General features: G+C 38.2%; 1 protein-coding gene across 1 annotated transcript in view; it reads left to right on the forward strand.

Moving 5' to 3' along the window:
• FSIP2 (fibrous sheath interacting protein 2) overlaps positions 1-25162 on the forward strand; it is a 161318-nt gene extending 136156 nt beyond the window's left edge. Inside the window, 4 exon segments of the mRNA XM_070360818.1 lie at positions 5545-5588; positions 17070-17113; positions 21852-21921; positions 25023-25162. Of these exon segments, the coding sequence (XP_070216919.1) occupies positions 5545-5588; positions 17070-17113; positions 21852-21921; positions 25023-25162 (298 nt within the window).
• Positions 25163-26617: the final 1455 nt, after the last annotated feature.

The raw sequence follows: 26617 nt of genomic DNA on the forward strand, positions 1-26617 counted from the left end.
ACAGCATGATGCAGTTCTTTTTGACATACTATTTTGGGACATTTGTTCCTGGCCAAATTATTGCCTCTTGTTCCTAAATAATGATTGATTGTATTAACAGACAAAATTAGTAATGCAGGTACCCCTCTATTATTTATATCAGTGAAGACAGAGGGCACAGTTGATACCAAATAAAAGTCAATTTAGAGTGAGGTAGGAGAAGGCAATGGCACCCCACTCCAGTACTCTTGCCTGGAAAATCCCATGGATGGAGGAGCCTGGTGCTGCAGTCCATGGGGTCGCTGAGGGTCGGAAATGACTGAGCGACTTCACATTCACTTTCCCCTTTCATGCATTGGAGAAGGAAATGGCAACCCACTCCAGTGTTCTTGCCTGGAGAATCCCATGGATGGGGGAGCCTGGTGGGCTTCCATCTATGGAGTCACACAGAGTCGGACACGACTGAAGCAACTTAGCAGCAGTAGCAGGCCAAAAAAATGCAAACCCTTATTTTCTTGTAGAAACAAAAATAACTATAGACTGATAAAACAACTTCACAAGAGCTCTAGAAACCGATCAAGTAATAGCATCAACCAAGGGAATGCCCAAAGAAAGGCCACATTCAAAGTGGCAGAAAATTCCAGACTTTTCTTATCATTACCTAAGCCCCTTCTGTAACATGATGTGGCATAGTTGGAAAGAAATGGCCCAATTCTCAGTTTTTTCTCTTGAAGTGGAAAGAGCAGATTGGAACTCATTTGCAATGTTCGGATCTATCTGTGGACTACCTGAGAGACTATTTCTGTCTCACCTGAAGAAGCACAGATTGGGAATGATGGCATAGTTTGGATCTAAGCCTGGAAGCCACAGAAGTCAGTAGATGGATGCCATGGTGTATGGAAATCACAAGGGACTACAGATGCACAGACACCTGAAAGCAAGAGATTACAGACACAGGGAAACCACAGAACAGCTAAGGCCCTGAGAAGAAACCTCGGATATGCAGATGATCACCCTTATGGCAGAAAGTGAAGAGGAACTAAACAGCCTCTTGATGAAAGTGAAAGAGGAGAGTGAAAAAGCTGGCTTAAAACTCAACATTCAGAAAACTAAGATCATGGCATCTGGTCCCATTACTTCATGGCAGATAGATGGGGAAACAATGGAAATAGTGACAGACTTTATTTTCTTTGTCTCCAAAATCACTGCAGATGGTGACTGCAGCCATGAAATTAAAAGACGCTGCTCCTTGGAAGGAAAGTTATGACCAACTTAGACAGCATATTAAAAAGCAGAGACATTGCTTTGCCAACAAAAGTCCGTCTAGTCAAAGCTATGGTTTTTCCAGTGGTCATGTATGGATGTGAGAGTTGAACTATAAAGAAAGCTGAGGGCAGAAGAATTGACGCTTTTGAACTGTGATGTTGGAGACAACTCTCGAGAGCCCCTTGGACTGCAAAGAGATCAAACCAGTCAATCATAAAGAAATCAGTCCTGAACATTCATTGGAAGGACTGATGCTGAAGGTGAAACTCCAATACTTTGGCCACCTGAAGCAAAGAACTGACTCGTTGGAAAAGACCCTGATGCTGGGAAAGATTGAGGGCAGGAGGAGAGAAGGGGATGACAGAGGATGAGATAGTTGGATGGCATCACTGAGTTGATGGACATGAGTTTGAGTATGCTCTAGGAGTTGGTGATGGACAGGGAGGCCTAGCATGCTGCAGTCCATGGGGTCGCAAAGTGTCAGACACGACTGAGCAACTGAACTAAACTGAGAAGAAATATGATGATACTCTTAGCAAACAAAACATTTAACAGCAGGTCGGGAAAAGTGAAAAAGGAAAAGCAAAAGTACATACATAGGCCCAGAAGGACATAGGCCCGGAACAAAATGAACACCTGAAGGCTTTACCTCCGTCTGTTCCCAAGGTTCCCCGTTCTGCTAGTTAGTGAAGGGTTTCTACACCAATCTCCAAAAGCTGGAAGAGATAACTGTTTCTTTAAATGCTCAAATTCCATCATAAGATCACAATGTATATTAAGAAACAAGAAAATTTGGCACATTTTTAAGAAACCAAATAAATCCTCAGAAAATGTCCATGGAGAAGCACACCAAATGGACATATATGACAAAGAGTTTAAAATAACTGAAACACAAAGACCCAAAGGAAGTCAAAGGAAAAGTATACGAAAAAAAAATCATACAAATAAAAAGAGATTAAAAGCTGTAAAAAGGAACCGGTCAGAACTAACAAATTCTGTAACTGAAAAATATAGCAACTAAATTGTAAGATTCACTAGATGGGCTCAAAAGCAGTCACAATCAAGCAGAAGAAATAATCAGTGAATTTGAACACAAGTCACTTGAAATTATTGAGTCTGACAAGCAAAAAGAAGAGGCTGAAAAAGTGAACAGATTCTATAGAACTTAAGGGATATCAGCAAGCATACCAATACACACACACCCACACACACACTATGGTGAATTCCAGAGAAATGAGAGAAAAAGGGCAAGGGGATTATTTTAGGAAATATGGCTAAAACCTCCTCAAATTTGTAAAAGCATGAATATACAAATAATAAATTCAGTGAATTTTAAGTAACATAAGTGCACAGAGATTACCTGAGACATAATCACAACCATCAAAAGACAAAAAGAGATTCTTCAAGTGGCGCCTTAGAAATTGCTTGTACAAGAGATCTCCATAAAACTGTCAGTAAAACTTTTAGAGGGAACCTTGCAGGATGGAAGGCAGTAGATTATATATTTAAAGGGCTAAAAGAGAAAACTGTCATGTGACAACTCTTATTACCAGTAAAAAATACCCTTCAAAGTGAAAGAGAAATCAGAACATTCTAAATTAGAAAATGAAATGCAAGAAATGTTAACACAAGTTCTTCAAATTGAAACTAAAGGATGTTGGATGGTAACTCAAACCCGTATGAAAATTTTAAATTCTCTAGTAAAGTTAAATATATGGACAAATGTAAAACCAGTATTATAATAATTTTATGTGGATTCTTTACTATCTGAGCCACCAGGGAAGCCCAAAGACTAAATGGAATTTATATAAAGCCATAATTTGGGATAGCAGTAACAAAGGGATAGCAGTTGATCTATCGAGGAGTAGAGTTTTTGTATGCAACTGAGGTTAAATTGGTATCAGTTTAATTATCATAACTTTAAGATGTCATATGTACTCTCTGTGTTAACAACAAAGAAAATAACTATAAAATATACATGAAAGGAAACAAAAAGGGAATCAAAATGTGTCTCTGTAAAACCTCAACTAATAGGAAGGAAGCAGCAGTGGAGCAAATGAGGGATTTCATTCTTCAACATAATAAAGGTAGTATCTGACAAACTTATAGCTAACATTATGTATAACCATGAAAAGCTGAAAGCATTTCCTTTAATATCAGAAAGAAGACAAGGATGTCTACTCTGTCCAGTTTTATTCAATGATAGTTGACACTCTCATCACTTCTATTCAATATATTACCAGAAGTCCTAGTCAAAACAATTAGGCAAGAAATAAAAGGTATCTAAATTGGAAGAGAATTAAAATGAGTTATGCTCATAGATGATATTATCTTATATGTAGAAAACCAATGATGCCATACAAAAAAAAAATACTTTTAAGAGAAATATATGAGTTAATCAAAGTTGCTAGATATAGAATTACCCAGAAGAAAACCATTGCATTTCTATACTCCAGTGAAAACTGAAAAACATACCTGGAAGAAATTTAAAAAGACACAAATTAACAGAAATATTCTGTTAAGATTTTAAAATAATACCCGAAGGATTGTGCACATTAAATGGAATCCTTATAAAAATTCTGACTTTTTACAGCAAAAGAAAAAATACATTTGAATATTTATATGGTATCTCAAAGGACTTCCAGTAGCCAAAACAATCCTGAAAAGAAAGAACAAACTTGGACTCCTTGTTACAAAACTTATTACAGAATCATGGTAATCAAAGCAATGTGGTGCTGACATAAAGACAGATATGTAGACCAATGGAATAAAATAAATAACCCAGAACAGATCTTTAATATATCAAATACTTTTTGATAAGCATCCCAAGACCATTAAATGGAGAAAAATGTCTTTTCAACAGATGGCGTTGGGAAAACTAGATAACCACACACAAAAATGAAGTTAGACCTTTACCTTATACTATGTAGAAAAACTAATTCAAAATGGGTCAAAGACACCTAAGTAAACTATAGAATTCTTGTAAGAAAACATAGAGGGAAAGCCCATGACATTGGATTTAGCAATAATTTCTTGGATATGATACTAGAAGTACAAGCAGTAAGAAAAAAATTAGATAAGTTTGACTGTATCAAAATTAGAAATTTTTGTGCTTCAAAGGAGAGTAAAAAGTCAGCACATAGAATGGGAGAATATAATTGCAAGTCATATATCTGATAACGAAGTACTATCCAGAATATATAAAGAACTCCTATAACTCAACAAAAACAAAAAACAACCTGATTAAAAAATTAGGCAAAGGGCAGCTTGAATAGATACTTCCTCAAAGAGGATATATAAATGGGCAATAAGCTTGTAAAAAGGTCCCCAGCATCACTGATCATTAGGGAAATGCAAATCAAAACCACAATGAGATGCTATTTCACACCCATGAGAATAGCTATAATCAAAAAACAAATTTGTTTTTTCATAAAATAACATGTTGGCAAGAATGTAAAGAAATCAGAACCCTCGCACAATGCACTGGGAATTTAAAATGGTATAGGCACTATTGAAAACAGTATGAGAGTTTGTGAAGAAAAAAAAAATTTAAGAGTTACCATATGATCCAGCAATTCTACTTCTGGGTATATACTCCAAAGAATTGAAAACATAGACTCAAACAAATATTTTTATATTTATATTCATAGCATCATTATTCACAATAACCAAATCTTAGAAGCAACACAAGAGTCCACTGATGGATGAATGGATCAGCAAAATATGGTACATAATTTCAACAGAATATTTCTCAGTTTTAGAAAGGAAGGGCATCCTGACAAGGACACGTCACCTTGAAGACACTATGCTAAATGAATAAGTCACTCACAAAGTAGCAAATTTATGATTCCACTTATATGAGATACCTAACTAGTCAGATCACATAGGCATAAGGTAAAATATGGGTTCCAGGGGATGGAGAGAGAGGGATGTACAGTGTTAGTATTTATGAATAAGGATTTATGAGTACAAAGTTTCAGTTTCAGGGGGAAATGAAGAAGTTCCAGAGATGGATGGTGGTGATAGTTGCACAGTAATGTGAATGTACTCAAGTATAAAACTGTACACTTAAAAATGGTAAAGATGATAAATTTTATGTGTATTTAACCAGAATTTTAAAATTGGGAAGAAAGTCAATTTAAAAATAATCTGCATTTGATTTGGAAACTCAGTGATACATTATTCCAGGTTTACCTCTGTATGGAGAATGAGGACAGATTGTGATTTTACTTAACCAGTAATTTCTTGATTCATTAAATACATTAAAAAATGAAATGTTCTTTTTCTCTTCTGTTTTAGTGAAACTGAAGATTATACTTCAGAGAGAACTAAAATTTTGGAAGGTTGGATTTATTCTTTTTCTTAATTTAAAGTAGAAACTATTCAGACGGATACTCTACTGCTCTGATCAGTTTTTTTAAGTTATCAAGCCTGAAGTTGATACAACTTTTTCCTATGAGCTTATCTACTTTTAGAAAGGATCCAGTACTATATCATGCAGATGTTAAAATAAGTGAACTAGTTTATGTTATTATTAATGATGTTGGTCAAGAATATGATGTGATAAATGAAATTATGTTTACCATGCTCCTGTGAGAAATATCCACAAAATCAGGGTGTATATCATAGATTCTAGCTGAACCAGAAACCATGATACTAAGATTTAACAATTTATTTGAGAACTTATCCTATCTTTGTGCTTAACCAAATCAAAATGTACCCCTAAAAAAGGCCTTTAGAGCTAAATTCATATGTTTACATTTAAATGTGGCTAGTATGGACCTCACATTTTTTTTTTAACCTATAATAATATTGAGTGCTTAGAACATTTGTGTGAGGACTATCCAGCACTGTATTTGTTGAAACCTCAGGTAATTGATATGGTTCTAACAGTGGTAGCATGTCCAAGAATTTGAGTTTGTGCCTACTATGTGAAGTGGCCTTTAAATCTGAACCACAAGTTTACCCTGGGTATTTTGAACATACAGCTCACTCAAGGTGTTACTTAAGAAACATTCTCTCAACTTGAGGGAGGAAATCATTTTTATTAACATGGTTCATAAAATAACAGTAAGTACACCAGAATTCTGTAAACATACTATCAGATCAGATCAGATCAGTTGCTCAGTCATGTCCGACTCTTGGTGACCCCATGAATCACAGCATGCCAGGCCTCCCTGTCCATCACCAACTCCTGGAGTTCACTGAAACTCACGTCCATCGAGTCAGTGATGCCATCCAGCCATCTCATCCTCTGTGGTCCCCTTCTCCCCCTGCCCCCAATCCCTCCCAGCATCAGAGCCTTTTCCAATGAGTCAACTCTTCACATGAGGTGGCCAAAGTACTGGAGTTTCAGCTTTAGCATCATTCCTTCCAAAGAACACCCAGGGCTGATCTCCTTCAGAATGGACTGGTTGGATCTCCTTACAGTCCAAGGGACTCTCAAGAGTCTTCTTCAACACCACAGTTCAAAACCATCAATTCTTCAGTGCTCAGCCTTCTTCACAGTCCAACTCTCACATCCATACATGACCACAGGAAAAACCATAGCCTTAACTAGACGGACCTTTGTTGGCAAAGTAATGTCTATGCTTTTGAATATGCTATCTAGGTTGGTCATAATTTTCTTCCAAGGAGTAAGCGTCTTTTAATTTCATGGCTGCAATCACCATCTGGAGTGATTTTGGAGCCTAGAAAAATAAAGTCTGACACTGTTTCCACTGTTGCCCCATCTATTTCCCATGAAGTGATGGGACCGGATGCCATGATCTTCGTTTTCTGAATGTTGAGCTTTAAGCCAACTTTTTCACTCTCCACTTTCACTTTCATCAAGAGGCTTTTGAGTTCCTCTTCACTTTCTGCCATAAGGGTGGTGTCATCTGCATACCTGAGGTTATTGAGATTTCTCCCGGAAATCTTGATTCCAGCTTGTGCTTCTTCCAGTCCAGCGTTTCTCATGATGTACTCTGCATAGAAGTTAAATAAACAGGGTGACAATATACAGCCTTGACGAACTCCTTTTCCTATTTGGAACCAGTCTGTTGTTCCATGTCCAGTTCTAACTGTTGCTTCCTGACCTGCATACAAATTTCTCAAGAGGCAGATTAGGTGGTCTGTATTCCCATCTCTTTCAGAATTTTCCACAGTTTATTGTGATCCACACAGTCAAAGGCTTTGGCATAGTCAATAAAGCAGAAATAGATGTTTTTCTGGAACTCTCTTGCTTTTTCTATGATCCAGCGGATGTTGGCAATTTGATCTCTGGTTCCTCTGCCTTTTCTAAAAGCAGCTTGAACATCAAGAAGTTCACGGTTCACATATTGCTGAAGCGTGGCTTGGAGAATTTTGAGCATTACTTTACTAGCATGTGAGATGAGTGCAATTGTGCGGTAGTTTGAGCATTCTTTGGAATTGCCTTTCTTTAGGATTGGAATGAAAACTGAAATTTTCCAGTCCTGTGGCCACTGCTGAGTTGTCCAAATTTGCTGGCATATTGAGTGCAGCACTTTCACAGCATCATCTTTCAGGATTTGGAATAGTTCAACTGGAATTCTATCACCTCCACTAGCTTTGTTCATAGTGATGCTTTCTAAGGCCCACTTGACTTCACATTCCAGGATGTCTGGCTCCAGGTCAGTGATCATACCATCGTGATTATCTGGGTCGTGAAGATCTTTTTTGTACAGTTCTTCTGTGTATTCTTGCCATCTCTTCTTAATATCTTCTGCTTCTATTAGGTCCATACCATTTCTGTCCTTTATCGAGCTCATCTTTGCATGAAATGTTCCTTTGGTGTCTCTGATTTTCTTGAAGAGATCCCTAGTCTTTCCCATTCTGTTGTTTTCCTCTATTTCTTTGCATTGATCGCTGAAGAAGGCTTTCTTATCTCTTCTTGCTATTCTTTGGAACTCTGCATTCAGATGCTTATATCATTCCTTTTCTCCTTTGCTTTTTGCTTCTCTTCTTTTCACAGCTATTTGTAAGGCCTCCCAGACAGCCATTTTGCTTTTTTGCATTTCTTTTCTATGGGAATGGTCTTGATCCCTGTCTCCTATACAATGTCATGAACCTCATTCCATAGTTCATCAGGCACTCTATCTATCAGATCTAGTCCCTTAAATCTATTTCTCACTTCCACTGTATAATCATAAGGGATTTGATTTAGGTCATATCTGGATGGTCTAGTGGTTTTCTCTACTTTCTTCAATGTAAGTCTGAATTTGGCAATAAGGAGTTCATGGTCTGAGCCACAGTCAGGTCCTGGTCTTGTTTTTGCTGACTGTATAGAGCTTCTCCATCTTTGGCTGCAAAGAATATAATCAATCTGATTTCGGTGTTGACCATTTGGTGATGTCCATGTATAGAGTCTTCTTTTGTGTTGTTGGAAGAGGGTGTTTGTTATGACCAGTGCATTTTCTTGGCAAAACTCTATTAGTCTTTGCCCTGCTTCATTCTGTATTCCAAGGCCAAATTTGCTGGTTATTCCAGGTGTTTCTTGACTTCCTACTTTTGCATTCCAGTCCCCTATAAAACAAACAAACAAACAAACAAACATACTATAACCCAGTGTTAAAATAATCACTGTATGATTCCCATATTATGGAATCCTAGGCTGTTTAGAGTCAGACAAAAATCACTTAATATAACTTCCTTCATTGTTTACATGAGGAAATTCAAGCTCAGGGTGAGGAAGTGACTTGTCCAAGGTTACTTTAAGTCACAGGCAGAGCCTAGTCTAGATCCTATGTCTTCTGACCCTAAATTCAGGGTTTTGTTTATTCCAGCTTCGTTGCAATTATCAAGCTTAATTCTTATATCCTTCAGTAATATTGCAGCTGTCCAATTAATTCATTCAGAAATAGTCACTGAGCACCTCCTTTCTGTTCTAAAATCCTATATGTGAATAAGACTGATAGAGTCCTCAACATCATAGAATTTACATTATAACTTGAGGCAGAGCAGCAAAGATAATTACAGGTATAAGTATTTCCCATCCCATCTGAAACAAAAACCAAAGAAATTACAGTGGCATGCAAAACCCTACATCATCTAGACATTACCCCAAACCCCTATTATCACCTCCTTGGTTTCCCTTCCTGGCTCACAGTGTCGTAGCCTCACTGACATTCTGCTAGTCCTTAAACATTTCAGGAATTCAGCATCTCTGTACTTGCTGATCCTCATGTAGCTTTCTTGTAGATTCTTCAAGCAAGAATACTGGAATAGGTTGCCATTTCCTTCTCCAGGAGATCTTCCCCACCCAGGGAATGACCCAGGTCTCCTGCATTGTAGGCAGACACTTTACCTACCGTCTAGGCCACCAGGGAAGTCTAAAGTGAAGTCGCTCAGTTGTGTCCGACTCTTTGCGACCCATGGACGGAGTAGCCTGGGAATTTTCAGGCAAGAATACTGGAGTGGGTTGCCATTTCTTTCTCCAGAGAATATTCCCTACCCAGGGATCGAACCCAGGTTTCCCACATTGTAGACAGAGGCTTTACCATCTGAGCCACCAAGGAAGCCAAGGAAGCCTTCCTCCTGTATCTACATTGCTTATTCTTTACCTTCAGAAACTGAGATGTCACCTGCTCAGGGAAGTCTTCTTGGACCACACTCTTTTAAATTGTAACCTCATTGTCAAGTTCAGTTCAGTCGCTCAGTCTTATCCAACACTTTGCGACCCCATGAATAGCAGCACGCCAGGCCTCCCTGTCCATCACCATCTCCCGGAGTTCACTCAAACTCATGTCCATCGAGTCGGTGATGCCATCCAGCCATCTCATCCTCTGTCATCCCCTTCTCCTCCTGCCCCCAATCCCTCCCATCATCAGAGGCTTTTCCAATGAGTCAACACTTTGCATGAGGTTGCCAAAGTATTGGAGTTTCAGCTTTAGCATCATTCCTTCCAAAGAACACCCAGGGCTGATCTCTTTCAGAATGGACTTGTTGGATCTCCTTGCAGTCCAAGGGACTCTCAAGAGTCTTCTCCAACACCACAGTTCAAAAGCATCAATTCCTCGGCACTCTGCTTTCTTCACAGTCCAACTCTCACATCCATACATGACCACTGGAAAAACCATAGCCTGGACTAGACGGACCTTTGTTGGCAAAGTAATGTCTCTGCTTTTGAATATGCTATCTAGGTTGGTCATAACTTTCCTTCCAAGGAGTAAGTGTCTTTTAATTTCATGGCTGCAATCACCATCTGCAGTGATTTTGGAGCCCAAGAAAATAAAGTTTGATATGGTTTCCCCATCTATTTCCCATGAAGTGATGGGACCAGATGCCATGAACTTCATTTTCTGAATGTTGAGCTTTAAGCCAACTTTTTCACTCTCCTCTTTCACTTTCATCAAGAGGCTTTTTAGTTCCTCTTCACTTTCTGCCATAAGGATGGTGTCATCTGCATATCTGAGGTTATTGAGATTTCTCCCGGCAATCTTGATTACAGCTTGTGCTTCTTCCAGCCCAGCATTTCTCATGATGTACTCTGCATATAAGTTAAATAAGCAGGGTGACAGTATACAGCCTTGATGTACTCCTTTTCCTATTTGAAACCAGTCTGTTGTTCCATGTCCAGTTCTAACTGTTGCCTCCTGAACTGCATATAGGTTTCTCAAGAGGCAGGTCAGGTGGTCTGGTATTCCCGTCTCTTGAAGACTTTTCTGCAGTTTATTGTGATCCACACAGTCACAGGCTTTGACATAGTCAATAAAGCAGAAATAGATGGTTTTCTGGAACTCTCTTGCTTTTTGGATGATCCAGCAGATGTTGGCAATTGGATCTCTGGTTCCTCTGCCTTTTCTAAAACCAGCTTGAACATCTGGAAGTTCACGGTTCATGTATTGCTGAAGCCTGGCTTGGAGAATTTTGAGCATTACTTTACTAGCATGTGACATGAGTGCAATTGTGCTGTAGTTTGTGCATTCTTTGGCATTGCCTTACTTTGGGATTGGAATGAAAACTGATATTTTCCAGTCCTGTGGCCACTGCTGAGTTGTCCAAATTTGTTGGCATATTGAGTGCAGCACTTTCACAGCATCATCTTTCAGGGTTTGAAATCGCTCAAATGGAACTCCATCACCTCCACTAGCTTTGTTCATAGTGATGCTTTCTAAGGCCCACTTGACTTCACATTCCAGGATGTCTGGCTCTAGGTCAGTGATCATACCATCATGATTATCTTGGTCGTGAAGATTTTTTTTGTACAGTTCTTCTGTGTATTCTTGCCACCTCTTCTTAATATCTTTTGCTTCTATTAGGTCCATACCATTTCTGTCCTTTATTGAGACTATGTTTGCATGAAATGTTCCCTTGGTATCTCTAATTTTCTTGAAGAGATCTCTAGTCTTTCCCATTCTGTTGTTTTCCTCTATTTCTTTGCATTGATCACGGAGGAAGGCTTTCTTATCTCTTCTTGCTATTCTTTGGAACTCTGCATTCAGATGCTTATATCTTGCCTTTTCTCCTTTGCTTTTCACTTCCCTTCTTTTCACAGCTATTTGTAAGGCCTCCCCAGATAGCCATTTTGCTTTTTTGCATTTCTTTTCTGTGGGAATGGTCTTGATCCCTGTCTCCTGTACAATGTCACGAACCTCATAGTCCATAGTTCATCAGGCACTCTATCTATCAGATCTAGTCCCTTAAATCTATTTCTCACTTCCACTGTATAATCATAAGGGATTTGATTTAGGTCATATCTGGATGGTCTAGTGGTTTTCTCTACTTTCTTCAATGTAAGTCTGAATTTGGCAATAAGGAGTTCATGGTCTGAGCCACAGTCAGGTCCTGGTCTTGTTTTTGCTGACTGTATAGAGCTTCTCCATCTTTGGCTGCAAAGAATATAATCAATCTGATTTCGGTGTTGACCATTTGGTGATGTCCATGTATAGAGTCTTCTTTTGTGTTGTTGGAAGAGGGTGTTTGTTATGACCAGTGCATTTTCTTGGCAAAACTCTATTAGTCTTTGCCCTGCTTCATTCTGTATTCCAAGGCCAAATTTGCTGGTTATTCCAGGTGTTTCTTGACTTCCTACTTTTGCATTCCAGTCCCCTATAAAACAAACAAACAAACAAACAAACATACTATAACCCAGTGTTAAAATAATCACTGTATGATTCCCATATTATGGAATCCTAGGCTGTTTAGAGTCAGACAAAAATCACTTAATATAACTTCCTTCATTGTTTACATGAGGAAATTCAAGCTCAGGGTGAGGAAGTGACTTGTCCAAGGTTACTTTAAGTCACAGGCAGAGCCTAGTCTAGATCCTATGTCTTCTGACCCTAAATTCAGGGTTTTGTTTATTCCAGCTTCGTTGCAATTATCAAGCTTAATTCTTATATCCTTCAGTAATATTGCAGCTGTCCAATTAATTCATTCAGAAATAGTCACTGAGCACCTCCTTTCTGTTCTAAAATCCTATATGTGAATAAGACTGATAGAGTCCTCAACATCATAGAATTTACATTATAACTTGAGGCAGAGCAGCAAAGATAATTACAGGTATAAGTATTTCCCATCCCATCTGAAACAAAAACCAAAGAAATTACAGTGGCATGCAAAACCCTACATCATCTAGACATTACCCCAAACCCCTATTATCACCTCCTTGGTTTCCCTTCCTGGCTCACAGTGTCGTAGCCTCACTGACATTCTGCTAGTCCTTAAACATTTCAGGAATTCAGCATCTCTGTACTTGCTGATCCTCATGTAGCTTTCTTGTAGATTCTTCAAGCAAGAATACTGGAATAGGTTGCCATTTCCTTCTCCAGGAGATCTTCCCCACCCAGGGAATGACCCAGGTCTCCTGCATTGTAGGCAGACACTTTACCTACCGTCTAGGCCACCAGGGAAGTCTAAAGTGAAGTCGCTCAGTTGTGTCCGACTCTTTGCGACCCATGGACGGAGTAGCCTGGGAATTTTCAGGCAAGAATACTGGAGTGGGTTGCCATTTCTTTCTCCAGAGAATATTCCCTACCCAGGGATCGAACCCAGGTTTCCCACATTGTAGACAGAGGCTTTACCATCTGAGCCACCAAGGAAGCCAAGGAAGCCTTCCTCCTGTATCTACATTGCTTATTCTTTACCTTCAGAAACTGAGATGTCACCTGCTCAGGGAAGTCTTCTTGGACCACACTCTTTTAAATTGTAACCTCATTGTCAAGTTCAGTTCAGTCGCTCAGTCTTATCCAACACTTTGCGACCCCATGAATAGCAGCACGCCAGGCCTCCCTGTCCATCACCATCTCCCGGAGTTCACTCAAACTCATGTCCATCGAGTCGGTGATGCCATCCAGCCATCTCATCCTCTGTCATCCCCTTCTCCTCCTGCCCCCAATCCCTCCCATCATCAGAGGCTTTTCCAATGAGTCAACACTTTGCATGAGGTTGCCAAAGTATTGGGAGTTTCAGCTTTAGCATCATTCCTTCCAAAGAACACCCAGGGCTGATCTCTTTCAGAATGGACTTGTTGGATCTCCTTGCAGTCCAAGGGACTCTCAAGAGTCTTCTCCAACACCACAGTTCAAAAGCATCAATTCCTCGGCACTCTGCTTTCTTCACAGTCCAACTCTCACATCCATACATGACCACTGGAAAAACCATAGCCTGGACTAGACGGACCTTTGTTGGCAAAGTAATGTCTCTGCTTTTGAATATGCTATCTAGGTTGGTCATAACTTTCCTTCCAAGGAGTAAGTGTCTTTTAATTTCATGGCTGCAATCACCATCTGCAGTGATTTTGGAGCCCAAGAAAATAAAGTTTGATATGGTTTCCCCATCTATTTCCCATGAAGTGATGGGACCAGATGCCATGAACTTCATTTTCTGAATGTTGAGCTTTAAGCCAACTTTTTCACTCTCCTCTTTCACTTTCATCAAGAGGCTTTTTAGTTCCTCTTCACTTTCTGCCATAAGGATGGTGTCATCTGCATATCTGAGGTTATTGAGATTTCTCCCGGCAATCTTGATTACAGCTTGTGCTTCTTCCAGCCCAGCATTTCTCATGATGTACTCTGCATATAAGTTAAATAAGCAGGGTGACAGTATACAGCCTTGATGTACTCCTTTTCCTATTTGAAACCAGTCTGTTGTTCCATGTCCAGTTCTAACTGTTGCCTCCTGAACTGCATATAGGTTTCTCAAGAGGCAGGTCAGGTGGTCTGGTATTCCCGTCTCTTGAAGACTTTTCTGCAGTTTATTGTGATCCACACAGTCACAGGCTTTGACATAGTCAATAAAGCAGAAATAGATGGTTTTCTGGAACTCTCTTGCTTTTTGGATGATCCAGCAGATGTTGGCAATTTGATCTCTGGTTCCTCTGCCTTTTCTAAAACCAGCTTGAACATCTGGAAGTTCACGGTTCATGTATTGCTGAAGCCTGGCTTGGAGAATTTTGAGCATTACTTTACTAGCATGTGACATGAGTGCAATTGTGCTGTAGTTTGTGCATTCTTTGGCATTGCCTTACTTTTGGATTGGAATGAAAACTGATATTTTCCAGTCCTGTGGCCACTGCTGAGTTGTCCAAATTTGTTGGCATATTGAGTGCAGCACTTTCACAGCATCATCTTTCAGGGTTTGAAATCGCTCAAATGGAACTCCATCACCTCCACTAGCTTTGTTCATAGTGATGCTTTCTAAGGCCCACTTGACTTCACATTCCAGGATGTCTGGCTCTAGGTCAGTGATCATACCATCATGATTATCTTGGTCGTGAAGATTTTTTTTGTACAGTTCTTCTGTGTATTCTTGCCACCTCTTCTTAATATCTTCTGCTTCTATTAGGTCCATACCATTTCTGTCCTTTATTGAGACTATGTTTGCATGAAATGTTCCCTTGGTATCTCTAATTTTCTTGAAGAGATCTCTAGTCTTTCCCATTCTGTTGTTTTCCTCTATTTCTTTGCATTGATCACGGAGGAAGGCTTTCTTATCTCTTCTTGCTATTCTTTGGAACTCTGCATTCAGATGCTTATATCTTGCCTTTTCTCCTTTGCTTTTCACTTCCCTTCTTTTCACAGCTATTTGTAAGGCCTCCCCAGATAGCCATTTTGCTTTTTTGCATTTCTTTTCTGTGGGAATGGTCTTGATCCCTGTCTCCTGTACAATGTCACGAACCTCATAGTCCATAGTTCATCAGGCACTCTATCTATCAGATCTAGTCCCTTAAATCTATTTCTCACTTCCACTGTATAATCATAAGGGATTTGATTCATTGTCAAGATGGCAGTGCATATTCTGCTTCTTTGCTTTTTTTTTTCCCTAGCTCTTATTACTGTATGACAGACTTCATTTTTTTTTTCACTATCTCCTTCTAGAATATAAGCTCAATGAAGATCAAATCTATATCCCAAAGGGTCTAAAACAAGCTTATAGTAGGTGGAAGCAGTAAATAAGGGAGACTATGGGAATAACTAAAGAGAGTGCACAAGAATTCTGTTTTGAATATGTTAAGATATTAGATATTTAAGTTGAGATGTCACATAAGCCGTAGGATATTTAAATCTTGAGTTGAATGACAAGATTAAGGTTGAACATTTTAGTTTATAGTTTTATATACACTATAAAATATTCCTAATTTTAGTTTATAGTTTTATATAGAATATAGAAGAAAATCTCAAATAACTTGAATCTGAATATCCTAGGATCCTAAACTAGCAGGAATTTTTCTGTGACTTTTCATCAAAACAAATTCCTAGTACATCCTGGAAAGTTGATAGTCACCTAACCTAGAAACATAAAAACCTGTGTTTGGAATGACAGCCATGGTAGTAAATCCAAATGTCCTCAGTCATTTAAATGTAAGTTCAATTATGTGCAATATAGAGTTAGGGACTTTAGAAATATTATTAACCAACAATGAAATTTTGCCAACCTTGTCAGGTAAGTCAGATAATTAGCTCTTCTCTTGAGTTAACTGAGGTCTTGCTACTGTTTTGTTTTTCCAGAACCTAAATTGATCCTAACAAACATGTATTGACTCTTGATGAGTACATGTCTATAAAATGCATAGTTTTTTATACATGAGATATCCCATTAAGTCTTCTTCAGACAGAGACAGGAAAATAGTCTCATTCACAGTCTACAAAGGGGAGGAAACTGGGAGAGAAGTCAGATTAAATTCAACAATATCCTCACAGCTCTAAGTAGTAAAGCTAAGACTTAAACTCAGGTTTTCTGATGCCCCAGCAGGTGAACTGCCTTCTTAGTGATGGGTCTTTGTGAAACGTATCTCCTAGTATCATTTCTACCCTCCTTGGGTTGATTTTTTTTACTGGTGTCGACTTCCCCTGAAATTTAGGCAACTTTTAGTTGTGCAGCAACTCCACCAGGTTTCCTCTTGGTATTGTCTCAAAATTCTCCTGATTCTCACTCAGAATATTTCATAAGACTAGCTCTTTGTTCCAATTGTCTGCTTTTAATTAGCTATGTAGAATCAAAGAGTGCTAAAGCTGGAAAGGCCCTTAGGAATCACTTATAGGGTAATTTCTTATTTTACATGTAAAATAAATAATAAAGAGGCACATAGGGATTGAGTGGTCATTCTTAGATTTATAGTTATTAAGTTATAGAACCTGTCTTTCCTATGACATCACACTTCATCTTTCATAATTCCTAAAAGAAGGGCTAAAATATGCCACATACATCTAGGGATCTCACCTATTTCAGTTTTATTCACATTGTCTGTGCACTGAAACAAGTGCTTCTATTAGCCTAATTCTATGACTTTTCAGTGAAAAACAATAAGATCAGGTTTGTGTCAATGTTATTTGTGCTTCAGAAAGAATACTATTTTTTTCCTGTTTTTTTCTTCTTCTCCACAGCAAGTTCTCAGGAACAAAAGCCAGAAAATTCAAACAGTGTTAAGGTAAGTATTTTTTCTATACCTTATAATTAGAATATATGAGGCCATTTGAGTATATTCTGTTTTAATCAATAACCATATGGTGCTGTTTGAGGGGCATCAGGAAGTATTCCCCTATTTGCAATTTCTTCATGCTCAAATCTCTCCTCCAGGCTAAGACTTGTCCATGGTACCCAAGAAATCTGTCAATTCTCACCTTAGGGTTAAGCTATCATTCCTTGCTTAAGTGCACAGGATAAGCCACTATTCCTCCTTAGCACCTGAAAACAATTCCATTCCTTAACTCTGTTACTGCAGTCACTAGAGGAAATCTGAGAAGGAATGGGTCATTTGGCCCTTCAATGCAGATGGTGACTGCAGCCATGAAATTAAAAGACGCTTACTCCTTGGAAGGAAAGTTGTGACCAACCTAGATAGCATATTCAAAAGCAGAGACATTACTTTGCCAACAAAGGTCCGTCTAGTCAAGGCTATGGTTTTTCCAGTAGTCATGTATGTATGTGAGAGTTGGACTGTGAAGAAGGCTGAGTGCCGAAGAACTGATGCTTTTGAACTGTGGTATTGGAGAAGACTCTTGAGAGTCCCTTGGACTACAAGGAGATCCAGCCAGTCCATTCTGAAGGAGATCAGCCCTGGGATTTCTTTGGAAGGAACGATGCTAAAGCTGAAACTCCAGTACTTTGGCCACCTCATGCAAAGAGCTGACTCATTGGAAAAGACTCTGATTCTGGGAAGGATTGGGGGCAGGAGGAGAAAGGGATGACAGAGGATGAGATGGCTGGATGGCATCACTGACTCGATGGACGTGAGTCTCAGTGAACTCCGGGAGTTGGTGATGGACAAGGAGGCCTGGTGTGCTGCGATTCATGGGGTTGCAAAGAGTCGGACACGACTGAGCGACTGAACTGAACTGAAGGCAAGTAGACCCAAGTGAGGGATTTGGTGGAGGGAGAGAAGAAACAGAAGCCTCAAAAATGGAAGAGAGCAGGTTATAAGAAATAAATGCTGATTCCATTTATTTATCTGCATTCCTAAGGACTGACTGCCTGAAGACAATTTTCCGAAAGACTCAGCCAGCTAGGCTCCACTGTAAACTCAGAAAGTGTCCTCCTTCCTAATCCTCTTTAGAAAGTTTTCAATGAGTCCCCAAGCTACAAATCCTCTTATGTTGTGGTTGTTTCTTGGCTCAATTTAATCCTATTTTTAAGCAAATCTCCCTAACTCCATGACACCCAATCCATTGATTATCCAGTCACTTCTTATTACCAGAGTAATTTTCAGAGTCAAATCTTACAACTCATACTTAAGATAACTTTTACCACATCTCTAAAGATGTTGGGTTAGTTCCTCACTCAACCTAATCTTCATTTTTAAACTAAAATATCTGTTTGACAACCTCAGGCTTCACTTAGGCCATGTTTTCCAAGTAATATCAAATGTCACTAAAATGGAGACAATCTTTAGTCTAAGGACCTGATTAACAGACTATTCCTTGTGCCAATCTGAACTGCTGGCTAATCTGCACACTTTTGGCTCCTGTCCTTTTTCTTCACTTAACTGTTTTTCCATGGTAAAATTGTGCTTACAGTTTTTATTCAGCCCAGTTCTGAGAAAGGTAAAGTAAAGCACATTCCAGTTGTGCCTCTCACTGATTAAACTCTCTAGACAACTACCAAGGGCCATGAAAAGCAACTGATTGAGTAGCTTGGGGCAGGAAATCAGAACTCCAAAACCCTTATGAGTTTCGTGGGTTTTTTCCTCTCACATCTCCTAGCATAGACCCAGGGCAGTTAAAATCCTGTAATTACATAGAGGGAATGGATAAAATAAGAAAGCTCCAAGAGAAACCATGGCTATCTTACGACAATTAGGAAGAAGTACCTATGAAATGGAAAGTAGGGAGGCTCTCTCTCTCAAGGCAAGATTTAGCCATGAACCTGTACAACAGTGGCAACGAAGCTGTGAGGCACTTAAGACTGAGAGAAAATCCTTCTCTCTGACCAGAGGAATTAGTCTCCAGCAGCAGCAACATGAAGAACACTAGGGGGAAACCTGCCACGTTTTTCTCTGCCTTCTTTTGTTACTTTACCCTGGACATCAATACCGTCATGGGATGTGTGAGACGGCACCCAGGAAGGCTAGAGCCATAGCATTCTAAACATAGAATCAGAATAGGGGACTGTTGAGAATCAGAGACACTGAAATCAAAGAGAAGAGGGACATGAAAAAGGAACCCCTCCAAATCTGTTTTTATAAAGTGTCTCCTGAGATGTGCATGCAAGGAACTGACTTGATGTTCTATAGACAAAAGGTTATAGAAACTGAACTACAGTCTTAATAGAGATACACACTAAAAAATACTGCCAAGACTCTGAAAACTAAATTTACATTGGAACCACTGTCACAGAAGGCGGGGTAGGATGTGTGTTCTGAACTTTAATGGGTTAATTAACTACTTTAAAAACAAATCAACCCTCTACAGAGGATTTTAACAGTTCTTAGAATCATATAAATTGTTCAAAAAGGTCAGGATACAATACAATATTACTCAACATACAAAGAACTAAGACAGTGTCTATAACTTTAAGGCAAAGGAAAAAGATGCCAACTCCAACATAGGCAATATTTTTAAATTTTCAAATAAAAATTTTAAGTGATATTAAATTTAATCAGGCTTCATTGGTTTATTTTTGTTTTCATTTTCTTTATTCTAGGAGGTGAGTCAAAAAGATCAAATAGGACCCAACTAAATTTAAAAGCTTTTGCACAGCAAAGGAAACCATAAGTAAGACAAAAAACAACCCTCAGAATGGAAGAAAATATTTGCAAAGCAATTGACAAAGGATTAACCTCCTAAATATACAAACAGTTCATGTAGCTCAATATCAAAGAAATAATGCAACCAAAAAATTGACAGAAGACATAAATAGACATTTCTCCAAAGAAGACATACAGATGGCCAACAAACACATGAAAAGATGCTCAACATCACTAATTATTAGAGAAATGCAAATCAAATCCATGAGATATCACCTCACACCAGTCAGAATGGCCATGATCAGAAGACACATGCATCCCAATGTTCCTTGCAGCACTGTTTAAAATAGATGTGACATGGAATTAACCTAAATGTCACAGAGAGATGGACGAAGACAATGTAGAACATACATACAATGGAATATTACTCAGCCATCTAAAGGAATGGAACTGGGTCATTTGTAGAGACATGGATAGACCTAGAGATTGTCATACAGAGTGAAGTAAATGTGAGAGAAAAACAAATATTGTATAATGTCACTTACATGTGGAATCTAGAAGAATGGTACAGATGAACTTATCTGCAGAGCAGAAATAGAGACACAGATGTAGAGAACAGATTTATGGTTACCAAGGGTGGTGGGGAAGTGAGGGTTGAGATGAGTTGGGAGATTTGGACTGCCGTACATACACTGCCATGTACAAAACAGATAACTAATGAGCATCTGCTGTATAGCACAGGGAACTCAGTGTTCTCTGGTGACCTAAATGGGGAAAAGTCCAAAGAAGAGGGGATCCAGGCACAGCTGATTCTCTTAGCTACATAGCAAAATCTAACACAACATTGTAAAACAACCACAAGAATTTTTTTTAAAAAGAACCTATAAATTTTTATTAATAAGGTTATTTTAACAATGTTCCATGAAGTAGCAGCAAATATTCTTGAATCTCATGTAATGCTGGAAGTTCTTAGCAGAACTTAAGTATATTTATTCATCTGAGACACATGGCACCATCAGCTTCCTTCTTATAGAATAGGTATTATCAACTCTGATTCTCACACAATAGAGTCATGTGTTTTTCTTTAGTATCAATATCTTCCCCACCTTCAGGGACTTCAATTCCATGGTGTTATGGGCCCAGGGATTCATATTAAAAAAAAAAAAAAAGATTTCATAGATAATTCTACTGTGCAGCCAATGCTGAGAATATGTTCTTTACACAGTCTCTGCTCCATTTCATTCTTCAAGTATCCTGTTCAAAATATCTCAAACTCTGCCTCAAATCCTCTTGGAGGAACTGTGGTAGAACTCATTAATATCTGGTGGTCTTTTCATAATCTATACACAAGGCATTTTGTGGTGCATATATTTAGCCTTACTTCATTGACTTATTTCCTTTTTAAATTACTAGCATTCTAGAATAGCTATAGTGAAATCTTGCTACCTGTCCCAGGCTATTTCATGCCTTTCTGGGGAAATTGCTTCTTTTGCATTCAAAGACATGATAAAGTCCTATGGAATAAAGCTAGTATCTGAGCCACGTTCCCTGCTCTAGATCCACACAGCCACTTGACTTCTCTTCGGAAACAGCTAAGATTTCCATAAAAGGAAGAGCTATGTAGTAAACATCTATTTCCTTCTCTTATCTTTATTATCAGAAAATAATCTATAACTTACTACTCATTGCAGTTTATCCCAAAGAGGAGGAGGGAGAGACACAGCTGACATTTTTTTTTTGTCTGTTATGATACCTGAGCCTTCAATTATTTGGTAGTCAAGCTTGGTTCATATCTATGATAAGGGTCAATCCTAGCCATATAATTGGCAAAATGTATGAGTCTCAGATAATAATTGTTACTGCAGAACATAGAAGTCATATAAAATGCTATAATGATTATGCTACATCTCTTGAGGATTTCTAGGTATCTCTAGTATGTAGTATCTAACAAAAGGTTGAATCAGTACTTTGCTTTGTCTTGCAGTTTATCACCATTTTTGAAGGAAATAAGAATATTCTTCACAGTATGAATCCCTCAAAAGAAGTCATTTCAGGTATAAAATATGTTATGCTTTTAACATTACTTCTAGATGAGTACATTACTTCTCCTTTGCAGTTTTGATGCACGTTATCAATATGAGATTGCTATATATAAAAATACAAATATTATATATAAATATTAAGATATTATTTCCACTTGCAGTTTACTATGCAATTCTTAAACCAAAGAGGTAATAGGTAATGGAACTAACATTGATTAGGTATCAGCTATCTTCATTTTACTAAAGAAAAAGTGAGAATAACTTATTCAAGGCCACCCCAAGCTAGTAAGCTACAGCGCTGGGGTTCAAATACAGATCTGCCAGACTTCAAAGCCTGAGCTCATTCAGCATGACCATAGCTGACATACTCAAATGATCACAGGAGCTAAGTAGGTGACAAACAAGAGCAGTATTTGAGCAGGGGTCCATGGCATGCCCCATCTGAAGAAAGGAGCTGTTACTCATGTCCAGTCATTGGCATGCTGGCTTGTTGCCAGGCCTTCTAATTCAGGTCTTAGCATTTTTCAGAAGAAAGTAGAGACAGTTTTGTGTGAAAAATCCTGACTTTCAGATTTATGACGTAATTTCAAAACACCTGATGAATGAAATAAAACTTGTTTATATCTCCTACACCATATAGTATTCCCTCTGCAAGTCTTAGAACCCTAATTTACAAATGAGAAATGGAGGTAAATAACTATCAGAGGTTATACAGCCAACAAATGGAGAGCTTTTAGGGTTCAAAAACATATCTTCTTTCTTTTATCTTACATTCTTTCTTCCCTCTACACTGTGGATCCATATAGTTGCCATTGCGTCCCAGAACTAGGTCCTTAGTGGGTAATGACCAAAGATACCTTATAGTTTTGTTGTGAAAAGAACTATTAATTGATAAACACAAGAGTTCACTGTTCACTCTGGGAATGATGCTATTAACCTAGTACACCAGCCACCCCCCAGTCTTCTAATAGTGAATATGGATTTGGGCAGTCTTTGGTGTGTTTCTAGAAACTGCTTTACAACACTGGAACCACCCAGAATACCTTTTTGACTCTGAAGATTCCCAGACCCTCTATAGCCTGGCTAAGTTAGTATCTTGGAGTAATGATGCCCAGAAATCTGCATTTTTAACAAGACCACCAAGTTTTCAGAACATTAACCCTTACCTCTCCAATGAGAATTTCAGAAGCCTTGTCATAATGCCTCAGTCATGTTAGAAAAATTTTTATCTTTCCTTTTCAGAATGTACATTTTTCTCTTTCATCCATACTTCTGTCTTTTTGCTACAGATTTTGGCTTTTTCCTTTTTAAGTTTTAGATAATTTAAAAAACAATAGCACAGGAAAAATCTAAACAGAGGCTTCCCAGGTGGCTCAGTGGTAAAGAAGCTGCCTGCCAATACAGGAGACTCAGGAGACAGATTCAATCCCTGGGTTGGTAAGATCCACTGGAGAAGGAAATGGTAACACACTCCACTATTCTTGCCTGAACAAAAAATCCCACAGACAGAAGAGCCTGGTGGGCCATAGTCCATAGGGTTGTAAAGAGCCGGACATGACTGACAAACGGGGCATGCACTAAAAACCTAAACATAGTTTTTTTTTTTATTCTTTATTGTGTTGGCTTTCTTGGACTTCCCTGATGATTCAGATGATAAAGAATCTGCCTGAAATGCAGGAGACCAGGTTTGAACCCTGGGTCAGGAAGAGCCCCTGGAGAAGGGAATGGCAACCCACTCCAGTATTTTTGCCTGGAGAATTACATGAATAGAGGAGCCTACCAGGCTACAGTCCATGGATCACAAAGAGCTGGACACAGCTGAGCAACTAACACTTTCACTTTTCACATCTGACAGCTTTAAATTTGCTGTTAGCTGTGTTAGCTTTTCAGGGGCTTCCCAGGTGGGTCAGATGTAAAGAACCTGTCTGCCAGTGCAGGAGACACAGGAGACCTGGGTTCGATCCCTGAGCCAGAAAGATACCCTGGAGAGGGAAATGCCAATCCATTCCAGTATTCTTGTCTGGAGAATCCCATGGACAGATGAGCCTGGCAGGTTACAGTCCATGGGATCACAGAAGAGTCAGACATGACTTAGTGACTAAACAACATTTTTGCTTAACCATAGAAGATCACCTTGCTAGAAAAAACAAATGTAGTAACTATAAGAGGTATAGTCATGAATTCTGGCGTGAAGTGGAAATAAGAAAAGATGGGCTTTTACTATCATGTGTGCTTTCATGTCCTGTCACATCCTATCATAAGTTTTCATAAAAGTACATAAATATTCACCTCTGTCTTTACATGTAAAATACTCATTTTGTTAAATTTTAATATGGTATTCTCTAAGAGTCCACGCCCTGAAGAAGTGATAAGTGAAAGTGAAGTTGCTCAGTTGTGTCCAACTCTTAGCAACCCCATGGACTGCAGCCCACCAGGCTCCTCCGTCCATGGGATTTTCCAGGCAAGAGTACTGGAGTGGGTTGCCATTTCCTTCTCCAAATCCCATGTGATACAGAACAATAATTCCAAATGGAAACTTTTATTATCCATACAGTCTCCTTTCACACGACAAAAGAAATCACATGAAGTCAGTCAACTAAAAATTTACCCGAAGTCATGAGAAATAATAGCAGTTTTAATGCACTTCTGTTTTCAACTGAGCACTCTGAAATAGTCTCGCTGTGTTGAGTTGAAAGTTATCAGTACTCTCTATGTGAGTTTAACTCATTACCTTTTCGGAGGTTCTTCTGCTAGAAAAAGAAAGGTATTCTTTAAACACCTGATTAGAGAAGTATCAGAGTAGAGCAGGTATAATGATGCCATGAAAGGCAGAAAGCTGGACCCTATGGAAGTGAGATGACTTTCTACTAATGTGACCTTAGGCAGGGTTTCTGACTTCATCAAGATTCATATCCAAAAATGAGGATATCATTCTGTTTCCTTCACAGGGGTGTTAGAAGGATCAAATCAACAGAATCTTTGTGAATATTTTTTAAATCCCATAATTTATTTTATAAATGTCAATTTCTGAATTCTAAATCATTAATCCTATGGTATTACTGTCTCAACTAGAATGTCTAATAAATATCTATACTGCTTTGCTTTGTCCACAGAAACTTCCAGGTCTGATGTTCCCAAACAAGGATCTAAAATGCTGGCAAAGGTATCTTCAGCTCTGTCAAAGGTGTTTTCTCGAAATATTAACACCAATATTTCCAAATCTTCCTCACCACCTCACCAGAATGAGCATTGAAGTTTTTATACCTGATATTACTATGCTTACTTCCCTTATAAAATAAAATGTTTTTTAAAACATTAACATAGTGTCCAATAAGATGATTCCTATAACTCTGAGCAAAAAATTAAGAGCAAGAAAAATAGAGACCTGAGTAACAAAATTTTGACAATGCTTCTGATTAGAATTTTGGTATAAGGAGATGCTGAGTTCTGGTATTACATACATGCCATGAAGATATAGAGACAAAAAGTATATCAAGTAAATCAGTCAGCCCTCATTACCCAGCAGAAAATGAACTTGAATTTTTTCCTATTAAATTTCCAGAGGGTATGTTCACCAAAATAGTCAGCAAGCTGAGATAAAACTCAAGCTGAATTCTCTGACACAGATACGAAACTGATTGGTTCACTAGAAAAGATGTATTTGTATGTTCAAATAAGAAGTATCTCTAACCAACTACAGGTAAAATTTCATCAGTTTATAAAACACCTGCCAAATAGAAATATGTAACTATTGATAAGAACTATCAAGAAGAATAACTATCAAGAAGAATCACTGTGGAAAAAATATTATATATACATAAGATAACCCCTCTCCTTAAAAACCCTTTTCAGACAAGGTACCTTTTTGGATAAAATACCATCAATAAACAAATTGTTGGTCAGTAAAGTTATTAAATTCTTTATATAGACACCTTATATGAGCATAGATCTCAAGATTCTATTTGTAAAAACATAAAAAGTACTGAGGAAAACTTAACAAGATGGATCATTAGTACAGTGATAAAGGAATTTTTTTAATATCAGTTAACTTGCTACTTTGTGATATGGATCCAAATTTATTCAGAATATTTGCTCCTGGGTTTTAAAAGTCTTTTGAAAAGATCCAAAAGGTGGACCAAACAGTAAAGAATGTCAGTCATCACCATTATCTATCCCAGTGCCGACTCATACATTTTCAGAGAATGTGATAGCTTCTCTTTTCTCTATATAATATTCTTGACAGTAGCCAGCATTAAAGCAGAAACATCTGAGAAAATTTTGTTTTACACTATTGGATTTCCTTTAATAAATTTAGTCAGTGAGGTTATGACAGATAGTTCCAGAAGAAAAAATGTAATTATAAAGAATTTTTATATTCCAGTGATGATGAAGATACTCAATTAGTAATTTACTCTATTTATAATAATTTCTTAAAAATTATTTGATCTAAAAGGTCATAAAAAATCATGTACACTATAGATGTAGATCTTTTAAAAAATGATAGTTGATAAGAAATGATTGGCAGTCCAGATCAAAACTATTTTCAGGAGAACTAATTCTACCAGTGTGCATAAATATCCAACCAAACCACCGGTTGTCCCCAGCTTTAGAAATTCCATGCTTTCAGGTTGTCTTTTAACATAAAAAAGTTTTACCATAAATTATTTTTAATCAAATCTCCTCATTCATGTTTTCAAAAGTTGATGAG

The sequence above is a fragment of the Bos mutus genome, chromosome 2 (assembly GCF_027580195.1).
Source record: "Bos mutus isolate GX-2022 chromosome 2, NWIPB_WYAK_1.1, whole genome shotgun sequence".
NCBI classification, from domain to species: Eukaryota; Metazoa; Chordata; class Mammalia; order Artiodactyla; family Bovidae; genus Bos; species Bos mutus.